We start from the raw sequence: 26926 nt of genomic DNA, 5'->3' as shown, positions 1-26926 counted from the left end.
TCTGGGTTAGACCTGGACAGCATATATTACTGGGTTATAGATGAATTTTTACATATATTAAAAATGTCCTTTGGATAAATGAATATCTATTTATAATTAATTTATAATGTATTATAGAGGTTTGCATAGAGACAAAACACTGACCTCTGGCAGAATTTATACATGCACCCCCGTACACACACACACACACACACACACACACACACACACACACACACACACACATGTATTTATAAAGAAGTTGCTTTTGAAAAAACTATTTTTTTAATTTCTATGTATGAGTGTTTTACTTGGATCTGTATGCCATTTGTGTGCCTTGTGCCATGGGGCCAGAAAAGGGCATCAAATCTCTTGGAATTAGAGGTACAGAAGGTTTTGAGGCAACATGTGGGTCCTCTGAAAGATCAGGTGGTGTTATTAACTGCAAAGCCATCTCTCCAGTCCCTCTTCTATATTTCCTTTAGTCAAGACTTAAAAACTCTAGAAGCGGCCCTTTTTAAACATCCCTGCAAATATCCAGAACTAAGAATGAGTCAGTAGGTACCAAGGTAATTCATGTCAAGAACTCATATGTAAGAAGTTTAACAGTGCATGGAATATGGAATATAAAGGATATTGAAAGGTTTTTATTTACTTATCTTTAAAGATGGTATATTGCTTGATAATGGCCTAGTAAACTAGGTTTGTGATGGAGGATGATAAAGGTTGCCTTATAGTAAAAGAAATTTATATATATAGAATCCTAGTCTTAGGAAAAGCAATACATGAAAAATTAAGGAGCTGTTAAGATGGCTCAGGGTAGTAAGAATGCTACCTGGCAAGACTGACAACCTGAGTCTAATACCTAGGATCCACGATGGAAGAGAGAACTGATGCCTGCGAGTTGTCCTCTGCCCTCCATATCCATGCATTGGCATGCACTTCTACTCAATAAATATGTAAATGCAAATTATACATAAAATCACTATAAAGCATATATTTTATTTAGGGAAATAATGTTACTTCTATTCATTATGATCTTGCAACTAACATTTCAGCTGTTATTTAACGGTTCACAAAATAAGAGACTTTAGCAAAAGGCATGCATGTATAGTATACAAGCTTATGTACAAAACAAATAATAGTAAAATACTCCAAGAAAGAAAACAAAAGGATATAACACACATAGAAAATGAAGACATAGGAGGCAGAGAAGAGGTCCCTGTGCAAGTCCAGTCCACTTTGACCTCAGCAAGATAGTCAGTGACTGACATCTCTCTACCAACCACAAAGAATGCCAGGCTCTCTCAAAATTATTTTTCAAAGCCCCAAGGAAACTTAAGCAGACTCTGTAGTTTTTTTCCAGTTTATGAAAATTGGATTCCTATAAAAGGAAAATGGACCATTTTTACTGCAACAAAACCTGATTTGTAAAAGCTGGAAGCAGTTTAAGGATACTCTTAACATGAGGTTCTTGTTAGTCTTGAAAAGTAAGAGTTATAATAAAAAAAGCTCCAAAAATATGGCACGAATACGTAGTACATAATAGGAAAAAAATCACCTCGCCTTGCTCCCATTATTTTTAATTAGCTTCAATACCAAGTCCCACTTTACCCCCAACACCAGTTCAGACTTGGGAGATTTGCATTTGACACTCTGATTGGAAACCCCATAGCTAATGCCTGGAGCCCTAATGCATTTTGCATTAACTCTAAATGTCGGGAAATCCTGGCGCCAAGAGGTTCAAACCAATAGTGACACATGTCTAAAGCCAAGGATTTGCTGTTCAACTGCCAGTATCTATTTTATCAAACGTCTGGTCTCTCTTGTAGACTGAGATAGATGAGTTTAACAGCTTTCACTGTTTCCAATTAAACTGCCTCACCATATTACAAAGATGCCGGCATTAGGACTATGAAGCACCTTTGACTTGGACTTTAGGAAAAACAACAATATAGATTAGGTTTAACACGTCTTTCAATTTGACTTAGTTTCTCAGATTTTAATATATATATTTACTTACTAAACATCATTTAAGGAAAAAAGAAATCATTCTTTGAACCATTAAAAAATATATATGTCATATAAATTAGTAACTTATTCTTTTCCAGAAGTCACTTGGGATCAACTACTTTACAGGAATCTACTCAAATTGAAATGCTCCCATAACAAAGCCTGAAAAGCCATGGGGGTTGATTGGCAGGTGGCGCTTTCCACTTGTGTAATCTGTCTCATGCACTGTCCCACATATCGCTGGCAATCATTAAAAACAATGTTGGTGATACAGTTTTACCTTTTATACATTAATCTTCTATTATTCTTCCCCTGGATAACTTTGCTAGGCTTATCGATGAAAACAGTAATGAAGAAGCAGGGGAGAATTTGCGAGTCCTCTGGCTTAGGGGAAGCACCACAGATGCAACACTTGCCCCCTTTAAAGGTATTTAGAGTCAGGATTGTCAGGGTTTAAATCCATAAGGACAATATTTGTTCAAAGCCTAAGTTCTTCTTTTCAATTCCAGGAGAAGTGAAAGTAAGAATTCAACAATTTCAGGTTAGTGAATGGGACATTTATTGAAATATTCTTATATTATTTGAAATAAGTTAATAACATGGAAATTTTTATAATCAGCATTTTGAATGGATATTCTTTGATGAGTTTTAAAGTCCACCTACTAGATATTAGAAACCGAAAGCTAGCCACTAGTATAATTTTCAGATCAGGAACATTATACACCAAAATCACCATAGCCAAATATATAGCAATCAATATGCCTAAATATTTCCACAGTCAAAATAAGTACACCTAACTGAAGATCCATCGTTTGCTATTATCAAAGGAGAAAATAGCTATATTCAAAAGCGAATCCTATTTTTGAGGAGTTGTAGGGAGGAAGAAGAGGGTGAAGGCAATCAAAATACAACTCATGTATCTACGAAATTCTCAAAGAATAATTATAAAAAATATTAAATAGGTAAAAAAGTAAATTATTCCAGAATAAAATGTATTTAACTAAGAATTATTCCAGAATCACTCCAACCAAATGTGCAAAAGGTCTATGACAAGCCCGCAGACACTGTATCTCCACTCATTAGCACCTCTTTCATTTGATTTATTAGGTACAAAAAAGTCAATAGTAAATTATTTCTTCTACAAATAAAAATAAAAAAGTGATATGCTTATAGGATTTAAAGCATATAAAGTTATAAAAGATGATAAAAGACAAATTTTCTTAGGGAAAGTTCTTTTTAAAGGACAAGCAATTCTCAAATCAAGATAGTTGCAGTAAGTACATTACTTTTTTTGATTATAAAGGAGTCTCTCCAGAGTCTTTTGAAGGGTAAAAATATTTAAGTGGCTTCTTTACTTCATAACAGAATTTATCACAGTAATTTTCAATAAAAAGTCCTACCTGAATATTCCCAGTCATTAAAATGTAAAAGAAATAAAAAATACTGAAATATTTAAACATTAAACTTTATCATTAATTATCTCTCAATAAAGCTATGTCCTTTTATAAAACTATCATTGAAAATAATAGTCATTGTTGAATTGGTCTCAAGATTTATTGACTTGTATATTCAATCCAATTATCATACTGGTATTTTTTGAGACTGGGTCTTACCATATGACCCCAACTGGCCTAGAAGCATTTTGACTTTTGTCCCCAAGGGCTGAGGTCATAGGTATATACCATAGTCCTGACTATTTATTCAATATTAATCAAAATGTTTAATTTCTTTAAAGGCATATAATTACATAAAAATGAATATAAGTCTTATTTAAGGAAGGCAAAATTAGTAGCAGTTTGCTTTATTTAGATTGGCAGTATCTATAGGATGATATAGGATGATAAGAAACATACAGGGAAGAATAATTACAATGGTAGAACAATTAGGTTTATAAATGATATAAGCCATTTTTTGCTATAAATATTAAGACCATATGCCCAAATTATCTTTTATTTTTAATTTTATGGAAAACATTAATACTGTGAATTGTTATATGATAGAATTATAATTAAACAGAGACTGTATTTAAATATTTATAACTGGAATGTCAGACACCTCAGAAATAATCAAAAGTCAAATGTTTTTTGTTAAAAAAATCAAAAGATAACTATCTGTAAACTAGATTGTATACACTAGATGATCAATAATATTTATATCAACTATTATAATTATAGTTATATTAAAAAGTTTATTTCAACTGATCATTGAGAGTTATAACATACTGGTCAGGAGAAGACAGATAATGCATCACTTAAATTGATTTAGCCTTTGCTATTGATTACCCTCCACAGCTTCAAAGTAAGATGGTATTGCTGAAATACCGCTCACTCATGCCACTGACCATGGAGAAACTGAGCCACTGCCCAACTAGACACTGCACTCCTATTCACTCCTATAGTGGTGAATGGAAGGTACTTTGCAGGCTACTTGGGAGGGAGAAATCTTCAGTATTACCTAGCTACTAACACTGCAACCTACAATAGCAACCTTTCTGCAAATCATACTGGCATAATAGAGGCACAAGTGTTATAGGAATAACTGCCACTTTTTGATTAGATTCAAAGACTGTCCATGAGATGGAACCCATACCTGCCACTGACAAAGTGGCCAAGAACCTGAGAACAGGTAAGTCACAGGCCTTAGGAGAAAACCTGCTCTTATGCTAAAGAAATACAGCGATAAAATGACTCCTAATAGGACATCACTCAACCCTTTCAGACAAACTCCTTGCAATCAATGATAATTAACACAGAAACTCACAACTGGGCAAGGCACAGAGCCCTTCACCCTACACGGGAAGTAGTTATCAAACCCCTACTCTTAGGGCTCGGGGATCTTCTTGGAGGAAGAGGCATAGGTGGTGGATGACTCCCAGGAAACAAGCATCTTACAGAGACTATAGGGCTGACGCACATGTGAACACACAGAGACTGACAGACAGCATGCACAAGACTTGCACGGGACCAAATCCCAGCACAGGGAAGGAGACAGGGACACACAGTCCCACCCTTAATCAAGAAGTCACTTTCAGTTAACACCTGCTGGGGAAAGGGAGATTTCAGTTGAAAGTCAACAGTCAGACTGAAGGAAAGCGTTAAACCTTAGTGATGGCAGAAGGAAGAAAATGTCCACACATTTTAGCAATAGTTTAAAAATCTGTAACATGATTGAAGAAGCTGGACGGCTGCTGAAGTGAACTTTATTATACTGAAAAGCAATGCTGTCTTATGAGATATTGTTTTCTTTATGTATTTTACTTACTGCTAATCCTACAGTTATAAGTCTTCTACTGCTGTGCAGTGTTGTTGCACACCTTTAATCCCAGCACTCAGGAGGCCAAGACAGGTGGATCTCTGTGAGTTCAAAGCCAGCCTGGTCTATGAGGTCCAGGACAGACAGGGTACATAGAGAAACTGCGTCTTGATACCTCCCGATAAACAAACAAAAAGATAAATAAAGTCTTCTACTAGTCGAGACAGAGCTTTTTAGCAGACTGCTCTATGAATGTTAAACTATATGCCGTGTGTCTTTTGTTTTGGACACACCAGGAAACACACCTAGAAACAACTGAGTTTGTTAGTTTGCATACTACTATCTATTTCAAAGGACACTGAATATTTTTCAAAGTAATAAAACATTATTTTTTAATAAACTAGCTGAAAAATAATCATTCTCCTAGAGAAATAGGAGGTTTTTATCCTCCTTGTAATAACAAAGGCAGAGATATTGAGAACTGAAGAAAACCCTAGCTTTTCAAAACAAAGGAGTTCACACCTGAGTTCTCTCTTGGAACATAGCTTACCTGCCGGGGAATGAGTGCTGCCCAACCACATCTCCATTCTGGAGGTGAAAATCATTGAAGAAATCTGGGCTTATGGCTCCTTCAGCAGCAATCAATCCATCTAGAAAAAGTCAAAGCAGTAACTAGTGAAACATACTTACAGGGAATAAAATAGAATTACCTTATTGAGCAACACATTAGAAACCTATTTATTTAGTCTGGAAAGAAAAATGTCAGAATGGCATGCTGTTGTCCTGAGAGTATAGAGTATGCACAGAAGGCAATACTACATAAGTGGTCACCACATTTTATCATCATAATAGAGCTGTCACCTAGTCCCTACTGTGTGCTAGGTAATACCAGTGCAGGTAGACTTTCCCCAGGGGACTTAAAGTACTATGGGTAAGAAAAGGCAGGAAAAGATAAAGGCATTCTTTGTGTTAGTCAGGGACAGGCTAACAAAAGATCATGGATAGAGGTAAAGGAGGCATGGAACACCACAATGCTGGTAAACAGTAATACTTCAGCATGCATCTCATCTTATAACCAGAGAGCTTTAATTACACAGCATGCTTGGAGAATATACCAAAAATAATTTGCTGATACTAAACACTTAACAATTTAAATGGCAAACATTAAAACACACACAGACATGTATTTAAATGTTTATTTTTAAATAAACGTGATTTGCACATTGTGTTAAATGGGTAAACTGTATAAAATGTAAATACTTCTTGATGACTTGGTCTTTATTAGGTATTAATTATTATATAGCTATACCATCAGGTTATCAGATATATTTGATTTCCTGAAGAGCTCTACACTGCTGTTTTTGCTTATAAACATTTATTCTTCTAAATCTCAGCCTGTTAGTATTTCTTAAAAATGATGTAAGAATTGTATCACTTTCTCAGTTGCCCCAAGATTCTAAATGATCTGCTATTTGTAGGATAATGCAGAGGAATAACAGTTACATGTGTTTTGGCTTCAGGCTGTCCTAAGCCTAGAACAAACCCTTAGTATAAGCCTTAGGATAAGCTGTTTGCAAGACTCTGAGGACTCTGTGAGTCGCCTGTGCTATATCATTGAATGTAGAAATACTGGCCAGGTCATACTGATCAGGCTAATGAAAAATATGGAATATAACTGGCATATTATTTAGTTACCAAATGATTATTTTCTATATAGTACTTTCATAATAGTGTGATCAATTTTGTGAAAAATATACAAAATTAAAACATACAATCTCCTTACAAAAGAATTTCTCTTTGGATACAATAAAATAATTTATTTATAAATTATAGACAACAGTAGATATATGTATCATGTGGGTATTAGCACAATAAAATATAGAGGAAATTACTGTTTATAGTGGTTAGAATATCTAACTTGGGGAGAGGAAGAATCAAAGGTATAACTGATTTGACTCTTCAAATATCAGCAGGACTTAAATGACATTTGTTTGAGGGGGCAGTGAGATGGCTCAGTGGGTAAAGGCCCTTGCGGACAAGCCTGATGGCCTGATTGACCTGAGTGATGCACTTGATGAAAAGAACCAGCTCAGGCAAGTTGTTCTTTGGCTTCTATACACATGCCACAACATACAAATAAATAAATATACATAAGTTATTTGAGATAAAGGTGTATTCAAGGGAGATTCAACATACCACACTGCAACTGTTTTACTTATTTGCATATTGTTTGTCTCCCAACTCTTCCTAGAATGATAGCTCCAGAAGGACAAAGACCTGCCTTATTCACTGACACATCATTGGCACCTAGTAACCCCATTGTTATCCTCTCAAAATACTTGATTGAGAACATCATCTCACTTCTGCTTTGTGCTGCCAAGATGTGAACAGCTCTCCTACACCACGCCTTCCCCACCATAAGAGCCCTGAAAGCATGAGCCAAATAAACATTTCTTCCACTGAAAACAAAACAAACAAAAGTGTATTCAAAATTGCTCAAATTCTAAATTTAACTAATATAGTTAGCAAAAGAGCGGGCATAGTGCTTTGTACTTTAATAAAACTTCCACACTAGTAACTTGGTACAAATCATGAATTAATGGCTTTGGTGGTTATTTAATTGTTGAGTTGTTAGTATATAAATGCAGGATAGTCCTCTATACTGTGTGATACACATTACTGTGATTGGCTTAATATAAAAATTGACTGACCAATAGACAGGACTTGAAGGTAAAAAGAGTGCAAAGAAGAGGAGGAGGAGTCACAGGGTTGTGAGCCAGATGCATAAGGAGCAACATGGGAAGGTCATAGATGAGGTAAACGCGCCACATGGCAGCACATAGATAAATATAAATGGGTTTATTTAAAGTTGTAAGAGTTGGCTGGAGACAAGCCTAAGGTATTGGCTGAGCATTCGTAATTAATAATAAGTCTTTGTGTGGTTATTTGGGGAGTGGTTGGCAGGACAGTGCTGATCAGTGGTCTAAACGGAAAACTCCACCTACATACATAATGGGTATTAATTTTATTATTTTACTAAATTTAAAGAACTTGAACTTCAACTAAAAGTAACATTTGGTTCTGATTTTACATCTGCTATAAGTTAAAGATTCTATGAATCAAATACTGGGTAAACATTGAGAAGATACAAAGACAAAATCATGGGGAAATCTAACACAACAGAATGAGAGGAAAGAAGCTAAAAAGATAAAAAACTCAATTTTGTATTTAGTATTTTGTGGCAATCTGGTTAATGTTAACAAGGTTAAGATTAAAAAACTCAAGCTACTTTGCAAAATGAAAACCAAAATAACTCAGGATGAGAATATGAGAAACCTGTCAATTGTAGAATAAGTAAAATACCAAAAGATGTTAATTCTACACTTAAGACCAACACAAAGAATTTACCTGATGTTTCTGAAATATAACTGTACACAACAAAAGGGGGAGACATTGTCTAGATCTCTATGCAATACATCAAGAAATAACACAGAGGTTCATCTAATCCCTGGTGGACTTCATGGAAACAAATGGCAAAAATTCATAAAATGAAAACTATTGAGAACTTGTCTGTAGGAATCCAAATCTCCAAACTCACAACATAAAGCCTGCACTGCTAAAAGCTCAGCATCTTCTGTCAGATGAAGGAATGTAAAAGACAAAAGACAAAGGATGTCTAGGGATGGTCAAATAGTCACAACTTATTTTCCCAGCAGTAGTCACTGTTTCTAAATTTCAGTATACAAGATACATACATACACATACATGTATGTCTATGGATAGATACATAAAACATGTATCTACACATACACACATGTGTGTGTAACTTCAAAGATACTATGATTAAATTCTAAAGAGTCTTGCAGAAAATATCAACTTACATTCTAAGACACTGATTTAAATGAATTAATTTTTAGAAATGTGGTATAACTTGATGTGTTCTGACATTTTAATTGTATTAAAAACCAAAGTTGAAGATACTATGAATAATGATTATCTGGTGTGGGAGGTCCTTCTGTTTATGTGTTGATTCCATTGGCTAATGAATAAAGAACTGGCTTGACCCAGCATGGTAGGAGGAAGGCGGGGTCAGGGAGAGCCATGAATCTGCCACCTGAGACAGACACTTGGAACTTTATCTGGTAAGCCACAGCCACGTGGTGATATAAGATTAATTGAAATGGGTTAAATTAAGCTAGAACTAATGGGCCAAGTAGCATTTTAATTAATAAATAGTGGTTATTTTGATTCTGGGCAGCCGGGACGAATATGTGGCCCCTCCTCCAACAATTATCTTTCAATATTGAGAACTGATTGATTAGGATTCCTCTGAATCATATACTTTGTATTGTTTTCCTTCATAAATTCTGATCATGGAAGGGAGAGTTACATGCTATGACTCAGAAACCCAGGTTGGCTGGAGCACATGACCTACAGGCTGGAAAGGAGCAGCCCTTCCTAACTGCTGCAGAGTTTGGTTAGGAGGGAAGCTATTCCATTTGCAAACTGGAGCAGAAAAGTTTTGGAATTCAGGTGCCTTTATTAAATATAAAATGGCATGCAATAGTGAAAATTTTCAATATGTATTTATGAAATACATAAGTGAATATGTGAACAGTATACTGATTAATATGATATCAATCATTAGTGATTAGATATAATGGCAAGTTATATTAGCATTTAATCACTGATCGTACACAAACTGCCATTAATTTGGTTAGGATTACTTGAATTCTTTCGTTCTTTTGTCGGTAACAGACAAGAGCGCATGGTTAGGAAAGCTTTCTACGACCCAGTGCCCTCCAGTCCAGCTAACACTTTCATTTTTTAAGCCTTTCACAAGTCTTTACTGGAACTCTTCTCTTTTGTCTCCTCAAGTATAAATGATTTCAACACAGTATTTTTAATATTGGTGATAATGTAAAAACATTTAAAGCAAAATATAGAAAAGTTTACTGTCTCTGTGCCAAACTCATTACCCCTGGAGACAGCCATGCTCAACAGTGTTATAATAGATACATTTGTGTAATTTTGAGTAATATCTTTTTTTTTAATTTTGGTCTTTTGAGACAGGGTTTCTCGGTGTAGCCCTGTCTGTCCTGGAACTTGCTCTGTAGACCAGGCTGGCTTCAAACTCAGAGATTCACCTTCCTTTGCCTTCCAAGTGCTGTGATTAAAGGTGTGTGCCCGGTTAGACTATTATCTTTAAAGTATTAGCAGCGTTTAGAAGGGAAAACTCTAAATATTCCGAATTATCACCATATGTAATACAATAGTCTAGAATTAAAACAAAGTAATGGTAGCATTAAACTGCTTAGATAAAATAAGAAAACAAAATAAAATTAATAAATTATATATTTAATAGATGTAGAACACAGAACAAATGAGTGTCACATTGTTAAACTAGAAGTCAGAAATCCTGGAGATGTTTAACTTACACATCCTAGAAAACAGGAATCTTCTAACAGCCATTAACTATCCTGGCTACACATACTTTAAATGGAAGTTACACCGAAGATTAACTGGGAAAAAATCTTACTAGTTTTCTATGTGCAGGAACTATTATCTGAAATTATTAACAGAAGACTGCTTGTATACTAAAAATGTGATTACAAAGCTTGGGAGCATGCTTGACTGGCAGATAAAAGCCCCTTTTAATAGCACACAAATGAAGCATGTGTTTTCGCTTTGGTTATCACCTTACCTGAGTTGTAGAAAAGGTCAGGCCTTTCGAGAATGTCCCCTTCATGGATGTATGGCTCAATTCGATCATCACCATACAAGTACTGTTCGCTCTCATCCATCTGACGACTCTCGACCATCTCCAACCACTGAGAGTTATGCCAGCGAAACTTCTCACTCTGAATTTTCTTTGCCCATTCTTCATCATATTCCTATTACACACAAGCAGCAAGTGTTACCATGTAAGTCTACTTGCTTACTGCTCAGAAACATTTTCTAAGAGGGCCTTCATTTGGGTCAAAGGAAAATTAAAAATACCTGCTTAGAATTGTGTTTCAGCCATAAAGAACAACTAAGTATATGCCAAACAGGTCACTGAATAGGTGACTTGGCTTTTCTTTTATCCCTAAAAGATGACTTAGTTACAAGTCAGCCATAGTCCAAGAATAAACCTTATAACACCAGAAATCCTATTAATGCCACAAGAAATGCCAGAACTAGATGTTTCTGATCTTTTAGTTTAGCTTTTAGAAACAAGGGGCATTCTTAAAATAATAGTTGATTAGTAGCTTATTTCATTTGGCAAAAAAGCTAAAACTAACTTGTGGCTTTGATTAAAAAATGAAAAAATCTGTTTGAATTATTTGAACAAAGATATATTCAAGGGAAACATACAATCTAATTCTTTTATTAGAATTTAACTTTCAAGCACATGAGTTGAGTTGTTGGTGTAAAAATAGTAACTGAAATTCAGTTGTGGCCCAGGGCATATAAAACCACGGCTGAGCCATACCACTAAAAGCAAAAGTGGCTTCCTAATAGTAATTGTGAGATGTTACAGATATAGATAAAAGATACACTCCCTAATATATTCATAAAGTTTATTTACCATAGCTATACTCTGAAAAAAGAAAAAACCTTATTCAGTTATTATCTCATACCATTTTATAATATTTTATTATCCTAACTCAAAACAAAAATCCATCTGGGCTGGCGACATGGTTCAAAAGGCAAAGGCACTTGCATCAACGCCTGATGACCCAAGTACAATCACTCGAACCCACACAGTGAAAGGAAAGAAATGACTACTGCCCTCTGACCTCCATATGTGTACTGTGGTTTACACACACACACACTAAATACTAAAAGTTAAAAAATTTAAAAATATCTAATAAATGTAGAAGCAGAAGGCTCATCACAAGCCCAAAACTTTAGCTTCCTTTTTACCTTATGTACACTTAATGGTATTTATGTGTATGTATATTTTCTGTGTGTCTTCATGTTCACATGTATGGGTGCATGTGCATATAGAAGGTCAGGAAGGTCAGCCTTGAGTGTTGTTACTCGGGCTATCTACCTTGTTTTTGGGGACATGGTCATTCTCCAGCCTAGAACTCACCAGTGAGCCACAGGGACTCTCCTTCCCTGCCGACCCAGTGATGGGATAATAGGTGCCTCTGACCTGCTTTTTAAAAAGTGGATGCTAGAGATTTGAATTCAAATTTGAATTTGAGACTACCTGAGTCATCTCCCCATCCTTCCTCTTCAGCAGTATAACAATTGATGAACTTGAATGTAAAATATTATGAAGACTGACAAGATTGCAAACACAGAAACCAAGAATATCCATGAATATCCATGGCTGCCTTGAAACTCTTCTAGTAAAACAATTTTTTTTAATACAGTGAGCATAGAAGTTAGCAGCAAATATGACAAGGTCACGCCATGCATTCCTTTAAAAATCTTGCCCTCCTCTTTTTTTCAAGATCAGTTTATGACTGAATTGTCCTCTCAGCCTGATGCATCACGACAATATAAGAGTAAATACATATACACCAGGAATGACAGACTATACTGCAATTTTCATTAAAAATAAGCTTCTCTGCACTGGTGAGATGGCTCAATAGACAAAAGATGCTTGCAGCTAAGTCTGACGTCCTGAGTTTGATCTCTGGGACCCATGGAGCAGAAGAAAACTGCCTCCAGCAAGGTGTCCTCTAACCTCTGCATGCACACTGTGACAAGTGCATGCTACACAGACATGTAAAATGAAACTAAAAGAAGCCTTTTCTGATTTCAAGTATATATTTTTAATAACTAAAATGGCCTTTGACCCTCAGCACTGCACTCAAAACAGGTCTAATCTCTGCGACCAGCATAATGACTGACGTGTGTTATTGCCAAAAGGGTCACAACAAAAACACTCTGGGGAAAAAGGCAAAATTAGAAGGTAAAAGGAGGGAAGTTATTCAGTAGTAAGCTGTTACCACTTAGGAAATAGAAAATTACATCTTACAAGAGCTTCAGCAATATTTACAGAATCCTGCTACCAAAAACATTTGGCCATATTCAGCAGAGCCAGCATGAGAGGTTCCTTGAACTTTAATAGATACGAATACTTCTATGTTGTAACAACGTATTATAAATTCAAAGAACAAGAAATCTCAATCAAGGTGATCAAGTCTTTAAAAGACTTTTTAAAAATCTAAATGAGCTATAACATTACTTTTTGAAAATATTTTGATCTTGCAAAAGTATTTTTATTGAAATATGAACACTATTAAAATACAATATCTTTATGTAGAGAAAACTGCCTTACATCCCAGTGTATGTGCACATGTGTGTGGTTTTTAATGGGTCTCTGAATTTCAAGTTTATTCGCTTATTTATTCACTGTGGGTGGGTGCATTAGTGCCATGGTGTGCACTCATGGGGGTCAGCGGGCAACCTTGCTTCTGGCCCTCCTTCTACCATGTGGGGCCTGTGGCTAGAGCTCAGGTCCGTAGGCTGGGTGGCCAGTGCCTTCATGTGTGAGTCATTCACCACACATAGCTCATGTGGAAAATTATCATCTTTTTAATTTAGAGGCTAAGTATGACACATTTTAAAAACAATATATTGTGTTAGTTTCTTCTAATGAGTGATAACCTAACTTATGTTTTCTAATATTTACCAAACAAAATGTTTTAGAACTAAGCATCTGTTTTGTGACATACTATTCATTTAAACACTTTAAATCTAGTAGCAGTCAAGAGATCTAGATCCCAGTCATACTTCTGCAGCTAACTGAAGTATACATCTTGCTAAAAGATATTATTTGTAGTCTCAGGTTTTTCACTTGTAAAAAATAAAAATTTGGAATTACTTAAGTGCTAACATTCTGTAAATATAACCCTATAATAAATATCTTTTACTTCATAAAGGTATTAAAGATTTACCCCCAAATAGCTAAGAGTGGTGGAACCCCAAATGAGTAGAGTAAAAAATGAATAAAGGCAAGCTATTGCTATCAGTTCCCTATGGCATCGCTTTGTGGTTCCTAAATGCCCACTTTCCATCCCACAGCAGGAAACAGCCATGCGAATGTAAGCGGTTCAGCCACAGCTAGCACATATCATCCAGTTCTACCAGCCTCTGTAGGAACGCTCAAGGGAGACACTTATGGTTGACGCTCTTTTCATGAGGGGTATATCCCTGGGTTCTGTCTGCAAGTTTTGATTTTACCCCGAATTGAAAGGAAAACATGGTTTGTCTTTTATTTTCTTCTCTTCTCAGTTCCTGACATTAGGATCTTAAGCACTCAGGTTCCATAAACTCAAATGTGTCACAAAAGATTTATGGTTTGATTTTACATGGAATGTGCCATCCTTTTTGAAGTCCTACACCACACTGTTTACTAGTTAACCACTGAAACATTCTGAAGGCTTCCCCAGCCTATTATCAGAGTCTGGGCACTCTCAGGGAAACCCTTGTCACTGGCTTCCGTCACACCTTGTATCTGATTAACACACTCTAGGATAACACAGAGCTACACAGATCTGCTTTGTGTCCTGGAGCAATTGATGAGAAACAGATTTTTCCCCCTTCTTTAATCTGGCAGTCCCCTAATTGAGACTGCAATATGGTTTATTTAATAAAATTTTTCATACTAAATTAAAACAAGTCTAGGATAGTCCAGCCTTTTAAGGCTAAGTAGCTCCAAAAATGAGACTTTCTATAGTTTAAAATATTTTCCCCCCAATACACACATATATACTTATAGTAAACATACATTTAATAAAGTTGTTGGGTTTTGTACATATACTAGCTCTTTTCCAACATGGTTGTCCCTATATGGACCTTTATATAGTCTGGACTGAGACAAAATTTAAAGCAGACCATTAGGTACGATTATCTCCTCAGACAAACTTTTTTCTAAAGTACTGAGAAGACTAAGCTGTACAATAGCATTTCAAATATGCCACTTTAAACCTCAAAGTAAAATACATAGATGAATAAAATTTAAATAAGAAATCATGATATCTCTTTTATGCTTTGTTTGGGTTTCAAGTCCAACTGTGATCAATTAAATAAAAAAAAATAAAGATATGTAAGTATCAAGGAAGGAATATACAAACATTCATGTATATGTAATTTTTAATTTCTAACAAGCTGGAAAAATATCTGAAATTTCTGCTTTTGCTTATGTGATACAATAATGAACTACAAAAGAGGGCCAACCAAACTTTTGGCATTATGTTTAATTTCACTGCATAGAATTAAGAAAAAATACTTTTAAATGTACTTACATTGATACATTAAAAATGACCATGTCTGTAACCATTCAGAAACCAGAGCTAGCTTTTGACAAGCTTATTGAACAAGCTTTAGCAACAATTTATTTGAAAAGTCTCTGCTCTGTATCTACAACCAAGCTACATACCAATAAAAGTGAGAGTAAGGCTGGGGAGACGCCTTAGTGGTAAAAGGCTTACTCCTCTGGTGTGAGACCTGATTTCAGATCCCAGAACCGACATAAAGCTGACAGCCATTGTGTGCCTCTGCTATCCAGTGCTCCCACAGCATGATGGGAGGCAGACATGGGACAATAACCAAAGGCTCATGGGCTAGCTAGTGTGGCATGTGTGACGCAGTGAACGCGTCTCTAAGGTGAAAAGTGAGGACCAGCAACATAGGTTATCCTAACCAACACAGGTACCTCCACTTAACTTACACATATACACACACAGGGGTGGGAAGAGGTAAAGGGAGAGAGATTTTTAAATGTTAACTATCATGTACCCATTTTATTCAATTCTTAAGCATTTTATGATGTTTGAATGCCAGATTTCTAATCTTAACCCAATGCATTTTCTCTGTAATTTTAAGTATTTTCAGATACATTTTAAAGTATTCTCCTTGGTAGCAAGATTATTAAAAAAGCAGCTTTTCCATCTGATAGGCCTTCTTGAAAATCTTTGTGAGGAAAGTTAACAATGTATAGAGACTGCATTTATACCTTGAATAGTTTATCTCATTTAAATAGGTCATCAATCCTATGCAATATAAAATTTTCTGTACTTATAATACCTTACTTTTCCAAGTTAAAATACTAAAGCTGGGTATTAACTTGATTATTGAAACGCATTCATTCCATCCATGATCATAATTAGTTGCAGAAAAAAGAACTACTCTTCAAAATCTCAACAGATTAGTTATGAAAGGACAACAAGGACACTGGTGGTACTAGGACAGAGACATCAGTATTGTACAGAGGACATAATCACACCTCTGTTGTAAGCACCATGGAAATAGCACAGGACATCTGTTTATGGGGCCATACCACACTACTGTTCTGGGATGACTAGCTTCCGTGTTTAGATGGCAACTCTCAGTGCTCTCCAGAGTCTAGACTGTTGCGTTCTATATGCCAGTAGTTACATCAGTGACTGGCACACACTATGTGCACAGTAAACATATCTTAAGCGTATGACAACCCAATCATGTCCGAAGAGGTATTTGTCTGCCAGTTTGAAATTTTTGAGGTTCTCAAACACCTCACATGAAGTTGAGGCCATACTAAGGACACAAGGAACTGGGTTTTAGAAGCCCTGAGGAAGTCTGTGTAGGTTCTCTTCCTTTCTTGATTCCCAAGGCCTGGAGTCTTAAAACAGAAGTCCAAGTACCTATGTTCTCTCATATGGCCTCACTGCTCACCCCCACACTGGTACTATTCATGGCTCTCTAAGCTACAAGCAGCCTCAGTTGGATAGCAACAATTTACTGTTACCACTGGAGAGATTGTAGTATGCAGTATGTAATCCTCTTTGGTTTACAAAGAACCATCACACATGTTTCAATTCATGAATTCAGGATTCTGGCCCAACTACATTAAACAAATAACCACTATAACAGTATTTGCAAAATATTGCAAAATTTGGGGATCAAATACTTTACTGAAGATGGCATATTTTCCTAAGGCATTCAGTGTTTAAAGTTTGTGTTATTCCACATTATATGTCTTGAGCTGCAAATAAGTTTTTTCTTTAGATACCAATGGCCTTCAGCTATAAACAGTCCCATATATATGGTCATTTTAAAATTATGATATAATGGTTTCTGTAGGAAACCAAAATCTAGTAGTGAAAGCATCTTAAAAGGTCATCCGCTCCTATCACAGGCAAGTTGCTAACAAAGTCCTCACAGAATGAATTACTTAACCATTATTACTTGGCATTGCCAGAGATTTCACATTGTCTCTTGATAGCTTTCTTTAGTGCTTTGCCACCTTTGCTGTTTCCAATCACTGTTTCTCTTGTTTCAAATTATGCCATGCTTCTTTTCCTTCCCTTCTGAAACAGATTTAGGATGGACAATTTGCACCCTCTATTGTGATCAGTAACACTGTTCGGCCTCAATGAACAGCTCTTGTGAGGGTAGAACCGTGCGTTAAGATGGCTTCCTGCAGATCACTGCAAGAGGGGCAGAGGACTGTGAGCCAGAGATGGTGCCAACTCCAGAAGCAGCATTTTTAGGATATAACAGCACAGTTGAACATATGTGCTCAATGCTAAGACAGCATGCACAAGACCTGTATGAGTTCAAGTCCGACAAAATGCCAGGATGGGGGCGGTGAGGGACACAAAATTCCATCCCTAACTGAGAAGCTATTGGTAAAGGATAGAAAGGGAGCAATTGATTTACTTAAGGGTGTAGCCTTGGAAGATCTAACACACTTAGTAGATGGCCCCAAACCCAAGCATATATAGGCAGTACTAATGAGACGTGGTGGGTTTTAAGAAAGTAAATGAGGAAACACAGGTTGGTATGAAATAGGGGGCAGCTCTGGGAGGAGATGGAAAGTGGGTCAAATGGGAATATGATCAAAACATAATGCATAAAATTCTCAAATGATAGAAATTAAAAGATGCTTTTTCCTGAACAAGGATGCTCAGAAAACTGGGAATATAATTTTTGTCTGAGATTAACTTAAAAATTGAATCTAAATTAAGTTATAAAATCAGAGTATGGATCATTTAACAAAAAAGATATTTCCACAGCAGAAAAAGCAATTTCCTTTTTATTTTTTAAAGGTTATAAAAAAAAAACAACCTTTTTCAGTTAATTGTCATAGCATGGAACATAAAAAAATTTCCAAATTCACTCATTCTGTGGGATAGGTTCAAATATAAACAATGAACACTAATATATCTGTCCAAAGTACATATGTAGAATAATTTTGGGTTAATTAAAAGTAAACAGGTTATCTTCTTATGTCACTTAAAAATCAAAATGAAAACAAATAATACAGTTATTAGTTGTCCCAAGGAAGGGAAATGTTGGTCCATATAATTTACATATAAATTCCTCAACTAGATACACGACCATCATCTGTTAAATGTGCATGAGCATTTCTTCTAGTCCTTACAGCAAGTCTCTATGGATCAGAAACGCCATTGAAAATTGGTCACTATTTTAAGTGGTTCACTGAGATTATTTACCGTATCTGTAGAAAACAAAACAAAACAAAACAAAAACTGGTTGAATTATAAATGTAGTAGATCAGGTTGCCACTTTCAGAAAGTCAAAGATTGAATTATCATCAGAATGTCTACCTAAGCGAGGGGAAGCATGTTTTTAGGGCCTGCTATAGTTCTCTACTGTCTGGCTAAAGCTGAACCTTAAAGTTTAATAGCGGAAAGGTGAGATAGATAAGTTTTCAGTAGAACAGTTTGTTTCCACACCCTCATGCCTTTCCATTGGCTCTACAGGGTTTCACTTCTAAAAAGCACAACCTGCATATGAGCCAGTTGGACAGCACAGTAGGGCTTCCAAATTACACAAACCATCCCATGAGTATCTTTAAATACTTTAGTCTATTTAAAAAGTAAGTTATTCAAATGAATGTTTTCCAATGTGAAAAGACAACTACCACATGACATCCTATCAAATACTGATTTTACACACCCAGTGCAGAGAGCTGTACAGAGAAATCAAGTGAACTAAGTCAACCCATGTTTGGGTTTTCTTTTTATACTAACTTGAAAGAGATCTGATGACACTGTGGGGAGCCACATAAACATGGCAAGCTGTTACATCACAGCTTAATTTTACTGATTCTTCTTGAAATTTTCATGACAAGAAAGCTCTTTACAATAATTATCTAACACTGTTCTCTTTGTGGCTTTAATTTTAGTGCTGACTAAAATTTATAAGTCTCTCCAGGCTGGATGGGATCAACAGTAAAATGAAGGCTGGGAATGTTCACTGGGCTTTGACAAATGTAAGCCTTAAAAAAAAAAAATGAGTACCATTTCAATACAGTCTTGGAAGCAGAAGTCAAGATTAACATAAATTGTAAGGATGTTATGAGAAATGAGGGAATAAGGTAAAATATAGACCTTAAGAAAACACCAACATAAAACTGGCTGCAAAAAAGAAGGGTGGCTGCAGTGTCTAGGAAAAATCGCGCATGAGAGGGAGGCACCTCCAAGTATAAGATAAAGAAGTCAACTCAGATTGCTTATTTAACTACAATAAAATATTTTATCCTATAACATATTTGTATCTGTGCCAAATATTTTTACATTAAAGCTGAGGCTACTGCCAGGCAGTGGTGATACACACCCTTAATCCCAGCACTTGAAAGGAAAAAGCTGGTGGATCTCTGAGTTTGAGGCCAGCCTGGTCTTCAGAGTGAGTTCCAGGACAGCCAACGCTGCAAAGAGAAACCCTGTCTCAAAAAAGACTGAAGTTATCGTTAGAGCTACCATTCATTTACATTCTAAAAGAAAACACCTAGTATACCAATCTAGACATATCTTCCATTTCTCAGTGAGGGGAGCTGGAGCACACAAAGGTCATGCACAACACTGATGGATGGCTCACGGCTGTCCTCACTGTTTAAGCAGACTCACACGTAGAACTTTATGATGCCTCTTATACCCATTGTACAAATTTTATCAACAATGACATTGTGATATATTTGAAAATGGTAAATATGCCATTAAATTGTTCCCTAAGAGTATTAAGTATTTTATGTTTATTAGCTCCACTTTTATCAAGATATGGTATACTGATAAAGATTCTCTCTATATATACATATACATGCACACGTGTGCGCTGCACACACACACACACACGAGAGTATCTGTCTATCTACCATCTACATCTATCTATCTATCTATCTATCTATCTATCTATCTATCTATCTATCTATCTATCTGTCATTTCTCTATTCTGACTTAGATCAAAGCTAAAACAACATTGTATCAATAATTCAAAACCACAGTGAGGTAGTCAAATCTAAAAAGCAGCTGGCATCAAATATGATGAATTTCCAAAATAAAATCTGGGAAATTAACAAGAAAGTTCCTGCTGTTAATTGTCTACTTCACAACGACACCACTAACAGAAATGTTAGCCCAGTTTATTTTCAATGAATTAGTTAATTGATTTCTAAAAATGTTTATCTGTTTATTAAAAGAGGTTGCTAAGCTCCCAAGAGCACTGAAGGTGGCAAGCAGGCTGTACCAGCAGTACACAGCTAAGGTTAAACCAAGGCACATACTAGCCTAAGGTTCAAGTCCCAAAGAACTCTACTAAGTTTCCGAGAAAAATCTTTAGGATCAGCCAGTTTCCCACCTAAAATGTAGATCATCCCTCTACTTATGCATACTTTAAAATGTCCCAGCATCAACAATAACGTGAAGACATTTGTACTTCCTCATTATTAAGTACCTCATAAAACTAATCTATATATAGAACAAAAATGATCAAATAACTAAAAAAAATCATTTTCATGAAATTTGATTCATTTTATAGGCACTGACAGCACTTTTCCTTCTTTTACATGTTTCTAAAAGTGAAATGATTCTTGGATGGCACAGAGACCAGCCTGTGTTCTGTGGTGATTTACAAACCTCTCTAAAGAGCCTTGGGTTAAAAGTTGAAAGCCAAAGGATCTACACTCAGATAACAAAATTTTCTAGATCTTCACAGAATACAAATATTGTGTTGCCACTCAATAGTTCTAATTGGGTTTACATAATTTTTTCATATTTCATAAAATAAAATCAGATTTTTTTGTAGAGAGAATACTTACTGCGATAATATCTAATGTGTTATCACAGACTTTCCGGATTTCATTATTCTTATCATGCATCAGGTCTATGAGATATGCTGGAGCTTCTGAATAAAAGTGGTTAAAGACACAAAATGAACTGAGATTGTAGCTCTTCAGTTATATAGAAATTACACACATCATTATGGCAGCACAATTGCTTTCTTTCTTTTTTTTTTTTAAATTCATTTATTTATTATGTATACAATATTCCTTCCATGTCTGCCTGCGGGCCAGAAGAGGGCACCAGATCTCATTATAAATGGCTGTGCGCCACCATGTGGTTGCTGGGAATTGAACTCAGGACCTCTGGAAGAGCAGGCAATGCTCTTAACCACTGAGCCATATCTCCAGCCCCCACAATTGCTTTCTTGATCTGTCATGTCCATGATATTCAGGGAAACATTTCATATGAAAGTGAATAACATCAACTAATCACTCGAATCTCATATAGTTGCTATAGTAAAAAAGAAAAAGAACTGGAAAAAATATGTCATTTTAAATAAGGCATTTTAAAACAGAATTTAAAAAAAAATAGTAAAATATATATGACAAATATAAATCAAAAGAAAACCCAAGGAAACAAAAGTTCAATAAAGAACATGAAAGAGAAAATGAACATAAAAATAAACACAACAGACTCTTAAGTATAAGGCAGACAATAAGACAACTTATATATAAAAACTAAATGGACAAAAAGGTTAGAAAATTTAAAACACAATAACGATAGGCAAGGGAGTTAGAAAGACAGCTCACAGTAGAGTGCTAGCCTTGCAAACTTGAGTACCTAAACTCATTTCCTAGAAACTATATTTAAAAAGTGGGTGTGAAGGTGTGAGCTTGTAACCTCAGTGCTGGGAAGGTAGTAAGTGAACCCGGGACTCACTGACCAGTCAGCCTGTCTACTTGCTGTGTTCCAGGCTAAGGAGAGGTCAGGTATGGAAGAGTAAGAGAGATGGTTCCTGAGGAATGACAGCTGAGGTCATCCCCTGGCCTACACACACACACACACACACACACACACACACACACACACACACACACACGTGCCTATCCACTTGCACAGACACATGCACCTGTACACACAGGAACATGTAGACACAATACACAATAAATAAAAAATAGATAAGGAACTGCAAATTTAAATCCCTAAGACAAAATCCAAAGCAATAAAATATTAAAAAATAATAGAAACTAAGTTCAAGAGAACTTTCCAGGGGGTCGGGGAAACTTTATAGGTGAAAAGTACATTTGAAAAATTTTACTGTGGTTTCTAAGTCTACTTACAGCAAAACAACTTGATGCTAAAGAAAGTAAACATTCTTTTACTTTTTCTGACCAAAAGACCTAATCACTCTAGGACAAAGGAAATTAAACTATTCTCAAAATTAGGATAGTAAGTACTTTAACTACAGAGCTCTCCTTGGAAGCAATGCTAAATGGATGGTAAATGCCTCTAAATTGCTAAAGAGAATAAGTGTCAACCCAGAACTCGATATTTTGCTAAATTATCAGTAAAATGAGAAGCTGTTATTTTCAGATAACCCTATTTTATTATTTATATATTTACTACATATAAAAATACCTCATTATAGTTAGAAGTCAATTCAAGAGCATAACAACATAGAATACAAGCAGAGATAGGAGCCAAGGAAATAAAACAAATATATAAATTTCAGGTAAGCACTCATTTTTAAAAGGTAATAATTAAAACGTTAAGTTGTATGGAAATATTTTACAACATACACTCACACGAATTTGAAGGGAGATTCTCGAACATCTACACAATGTTGCTTCTAGAGGCAGTGAGTTACTAAATAAAATCCCCAATGTCATGTGGGAGACTTCCTGATTTGTTTTTGGTCAGGGAGACAGACCATGGAGGCCTCCAAAACAAAACATGCTCTTGTCATTACTGTTGATGGTCCACAAAAACCAGATGATAAGACCTTAACTGCATAAGACAAAACACAACTTGGCTTTAAGATATTGAGAAGCTGAGTGGCAATTGAGGTAGGAAGCATCTCCTTGCTGGCTAGCTTTCAAAGTGCCAGAAGGTAATACGATGGCTGCCAGGAGAAAAAAACGGTATCGAAGGGCTTACCTCTTTCTCAACTCTATGAACAGCAAAATCAATTTGCCAGGCAAGATGAGCCCACCTGTGTAACAGTCATGACTGTTTGGGGGAAACCAAACACTATCTTCTTGGATTTGAGGCCTGCTCCACAGGAGAGAACCCATGTCAGACACTGCAAACTCAGTCAAAAACCCAAGCCTGGAAGGATTATAGGCCCTAGAGAACACTGACTACTGTTGTTTAGATAAACTGATAAGGCATCAAACGACCTTCTAAGTATCTATGTTTATACACAGAGGTAAATGCTAGTCTTAGCCTCTGTAAGTGAAGCCCGATTTAGAACTCACAAAAATCTTTAAGATAAAATAGGTTGTCTTTCCAAGAAGTCCCCTAGTAACACATGACTTGTCATTCTGTTTTATGTCTTAACTTTTCATAAACAATTTTTTATGGTCTAAAGAGACACCTTAGTCTTTAAAGGCTATACTCACTACCAAAACTTCAAGAATACTTTGATGTTTTGTCTGTGTTCTGAAAATTTGAGTGAGGGAGAATTCAAAGTTAATGGACTAATTATTTGGTGGAAGATTCAGGCTGAAAAACCTTTCTGCTTCTTTTAGCTGTTTTTTTTTTTTATGTGTGTGTGTGTGTGTGTGTGTGTGTTTGTTTTGGAGCAAATAGCAAAGCTGTGGAAAAGATACAGATTGACCAGGAGTAGGAGTGCAATTACAGCTTAACATAGAGAGGCTCTGGGTGCTAAAGAGATCAATAATATTAAGAAAAAGTGAAGTAATTAATTTTCAGTCAGACAATAGAACAATAGGAGAGGAGCTTTGAAGGCATTTATGGACTCCATCCATTACAAGTTCTACAGTGCAAAACTTCAAACTAAGACTTCCCTCTGAAAACAGCAAGTCTCCAGGACACCCTCCTGAAAAAAAAAAAGCAACTTAGGCGAATAGAGATTGCTGCACCACCAGTGCAAGGGGGATATACTAGCATTCAAGTAGATGTGTGCCCCGGCATTGTCCACATGGACTGGTTTTGCAAATGTGCAAAATGAGAATTTATGGGCTTATGGAGGGTTGTACCAAGGTTCCAGAGAGAGTCCATGAAGGCAAGCGGGGTGTGGATGTCTTGGATTTCCTGCAGGAAGCCCCTCTGAGGCTTATGCATGAAGCTGTGAGAGAACAGTAGAAATGGAGACTCTTAGGTGTTGAAGATAGCAGGAATGCTACAGGCACCATTTTCTAGGCTAGTCTTGTGTACTTAGGTTGGTCTGTGGTCTGTTAGCTGAAGTGGAGGTTTACACTGGTGGCATTTACAGAGGTTCTGATTCTGGAATACTGCCGATTTCAGATTTCCTTTATTTCGTACTACTTTCATGCAAACAATTGCCATAGAAGAGAAACTGCCATTTAAATTCATTTCTAAGTCTGCTGTTTTCTACAGCATTTCAACATTTGAAAGAAAATACCAAAACGGAATGTTTCTGCAATTGTAAATGGTCAAATATTTTAAACATTGAAAGGATACGTGTTTCCTTGATTATGACATCTCTTGTGGCCTGATGGAAAACCATCTGGTAGAAGACATAAATTATCTGACACACAAATTCATCATCTTCTTGCTGAGCTGAAAGGAAACAGAAGCTTCCATGACAGAATTCTGTATTAATACACTGAACTTAAAACATTTGGAAACAACATAGTGATAGTGACAGGCAGACAAACAACAGCACTTGAGTTAATCACCACCCCATGTTGATTTCACATGGAAAAAGCACTGACAAAAGGATGCCATCTAGAGTTTAAGTCTTAATTAGGAATTGGGCTACTGGGGTAAAAGGCAGCTCTGTGATAAAGCACTTGCCTAGTATTTATGACAACCTGGGTTTGACCCCCAGAAGCTCAAGGAAAGAAAATGGACTATTATAAAAAGACATTTTGTTGAATAATATTCACCAAGTTAAACTTTACATATATTGGCTTAAAAGAGGTATTTTTATTTCAATCCAATTATTATGATAAAATGCTATCATAAAGGCTACTTATATTTATATTTTATGATGATAATAAATAATATAATAAATATTTAATATGATAAACTTGTTATTGCTCTTTGTTACCCACCATAACCACATTGTAAGACTCTACTGCTAAAGACAGTGTACATTTTGGTTCAGGACACTAAATCTAATCTCCAACTGACTGGGAAATTTCCTGTTGTCTAGTTTTCACAGAGCCAAAGTGCTATGAAGGCTACTGGGAGAGAAAAGACATGAACTAACCTAACACCAGACTCTGCATAGAAAGTACAGCACCAATCTGCCAGAAAAGATGTGCCTCTTAGTACAGAGTGGCAATAATGTTGTGAGATAACGAACCACCTTCTTACTGAGTTTGAGGCCGGTTCCATAAAAAGGAATTTCATGCCTGGTACTATAATCCTAGTCAAAGCTCACAGTTAGGGAGGTCATAGACCCTCTGCTAAATGGTCATGTTGTCGAATAGCCTAAGTATTTATGCTTATGCCATAGATCCGGGTTCTTGTCAGCTTTGGTCAGAGAAGCTCACTCCTGCAGTGGGCAACAGAGATATGCAGAACTGGTCAAAGTCTGAGAAAAAGAGACTTAAGTGCTTCACCCTAATGGGACATCTCAATTTCCTGGACTACTAACATGGCTCAGGTAACACTATGGAAGCAGAGGTGGAAAGAACATCAAGAGCCAAGTGATGGGCAGGGATGCTGTGCAATGCTGTCTTCTGGACATTGCACACCTAGTGCAATAATGCATACATAGTAGCCATGGTTGCCTGTCTAAGACCCACCACATCCAGCTAGCTCCACCCCTTATTGAGGAGCTACTAGCAGTGAACAGCTGCTGGAGAGGGAACAGTTGCTCACTCTTTTGATAAAGTAGCCATTGCTAGGTTTCCCAGTGGATGGCCACACCTATGCACATAGGGGCAGCACTAACTGGATTTAATGGGTTATAAAAAAATGAAGTTGGAAAATGTGGTACATTTACACAATGGAGTACTACACAGCAGAAAAAAAACAACATCTTTAATTTTTCAGGAAAATGGATGGAGCTAGAAAACATCATTTAGAGTGAGGTAACCCAGACCCAGAAAGACAATTATCACATATACTCACTCATAAGTGGCTTTTAGACATAAAGCAAAGAAAACCAGCCCACAAATCACAATCCCAGAGAACTTAGACAACAATGAAGACGCTAAGAGAGATTTACATAGATCTAATCTACATGGGAAGTAGAAAAAGACAAGATCTCCTGAGTAAACTGGGGACCTTGGGAGAGGGCTGAAGGGGAGGGGAGAAGCAGGGAGGGGAACAAAGAAAAATGTAGGGCTCAATAAAATCAATAAAATAAAATAAAAAATGAAGTTGGAAAGAGAGTGTCTTGAGGAGGGCATGGAAAAAGTTAGAGGGGGGAAATGGGATGATCATATTTTATTGTACACATATGTGAAATTCTCAAAAAGAATGTTCAGAAGATAGAGATCTCTCAATGGAAA

The 26926-nt window shown here is 36.2% G+C and overlaps 1 protein-coding gene across 1 annotated transcript in view; it reads right to left on the bottom strand.

The window, feature by feature from the left end:
- Kifap3 (kinesin associated protein 3) overlaps window positions 1-26926 on the bottom strand; it is a 122768-nt gene that overhangs the window by 26964 nt on the left and 68878 nt on the right. The window contains exons 16-19 of the mRNA XM_050158422.1: window positions 24921-25019; window positions 21290-21375; window positions 10949-11138; window positions 5795-5894 (exon numbers count right to left, since the gene is read on the bottom strand). Coding sequence (XP_050014379.1) covers window positions 5795-5894; window positions 10949-11138; window positions 21290-21375; window positions 24921-25019 — 475 coding nt within the window. The remainder of the gene's footprint in view (window positions 1-5794; window positions 5895-10948; window positions 11139-21289; window positions 21376-24920; window positions 25020-26926) is intronic.

The sequence above is a fragment of the Alexandromys fortis genome, unplaced genomic scaffold (assembly GCF_014885135.2).
Source record: "Alexandromys fortis isolate MF-2015 unplaced genomic scaffold, M_Fortis_MF-2015_v1.1 scaffold_97, whole genome shotgun sequence".
In the NCBI taxonomy this organism is placed as follows: Eukaryota; Metazoa; Chordata; class Mammalia; order Rodentia; family Cricetidae; genus Alexandromys; species Alexandromys fortis.
This window is presented reverse-complemented; position numbering and strand designations above follow the sequence as displayed.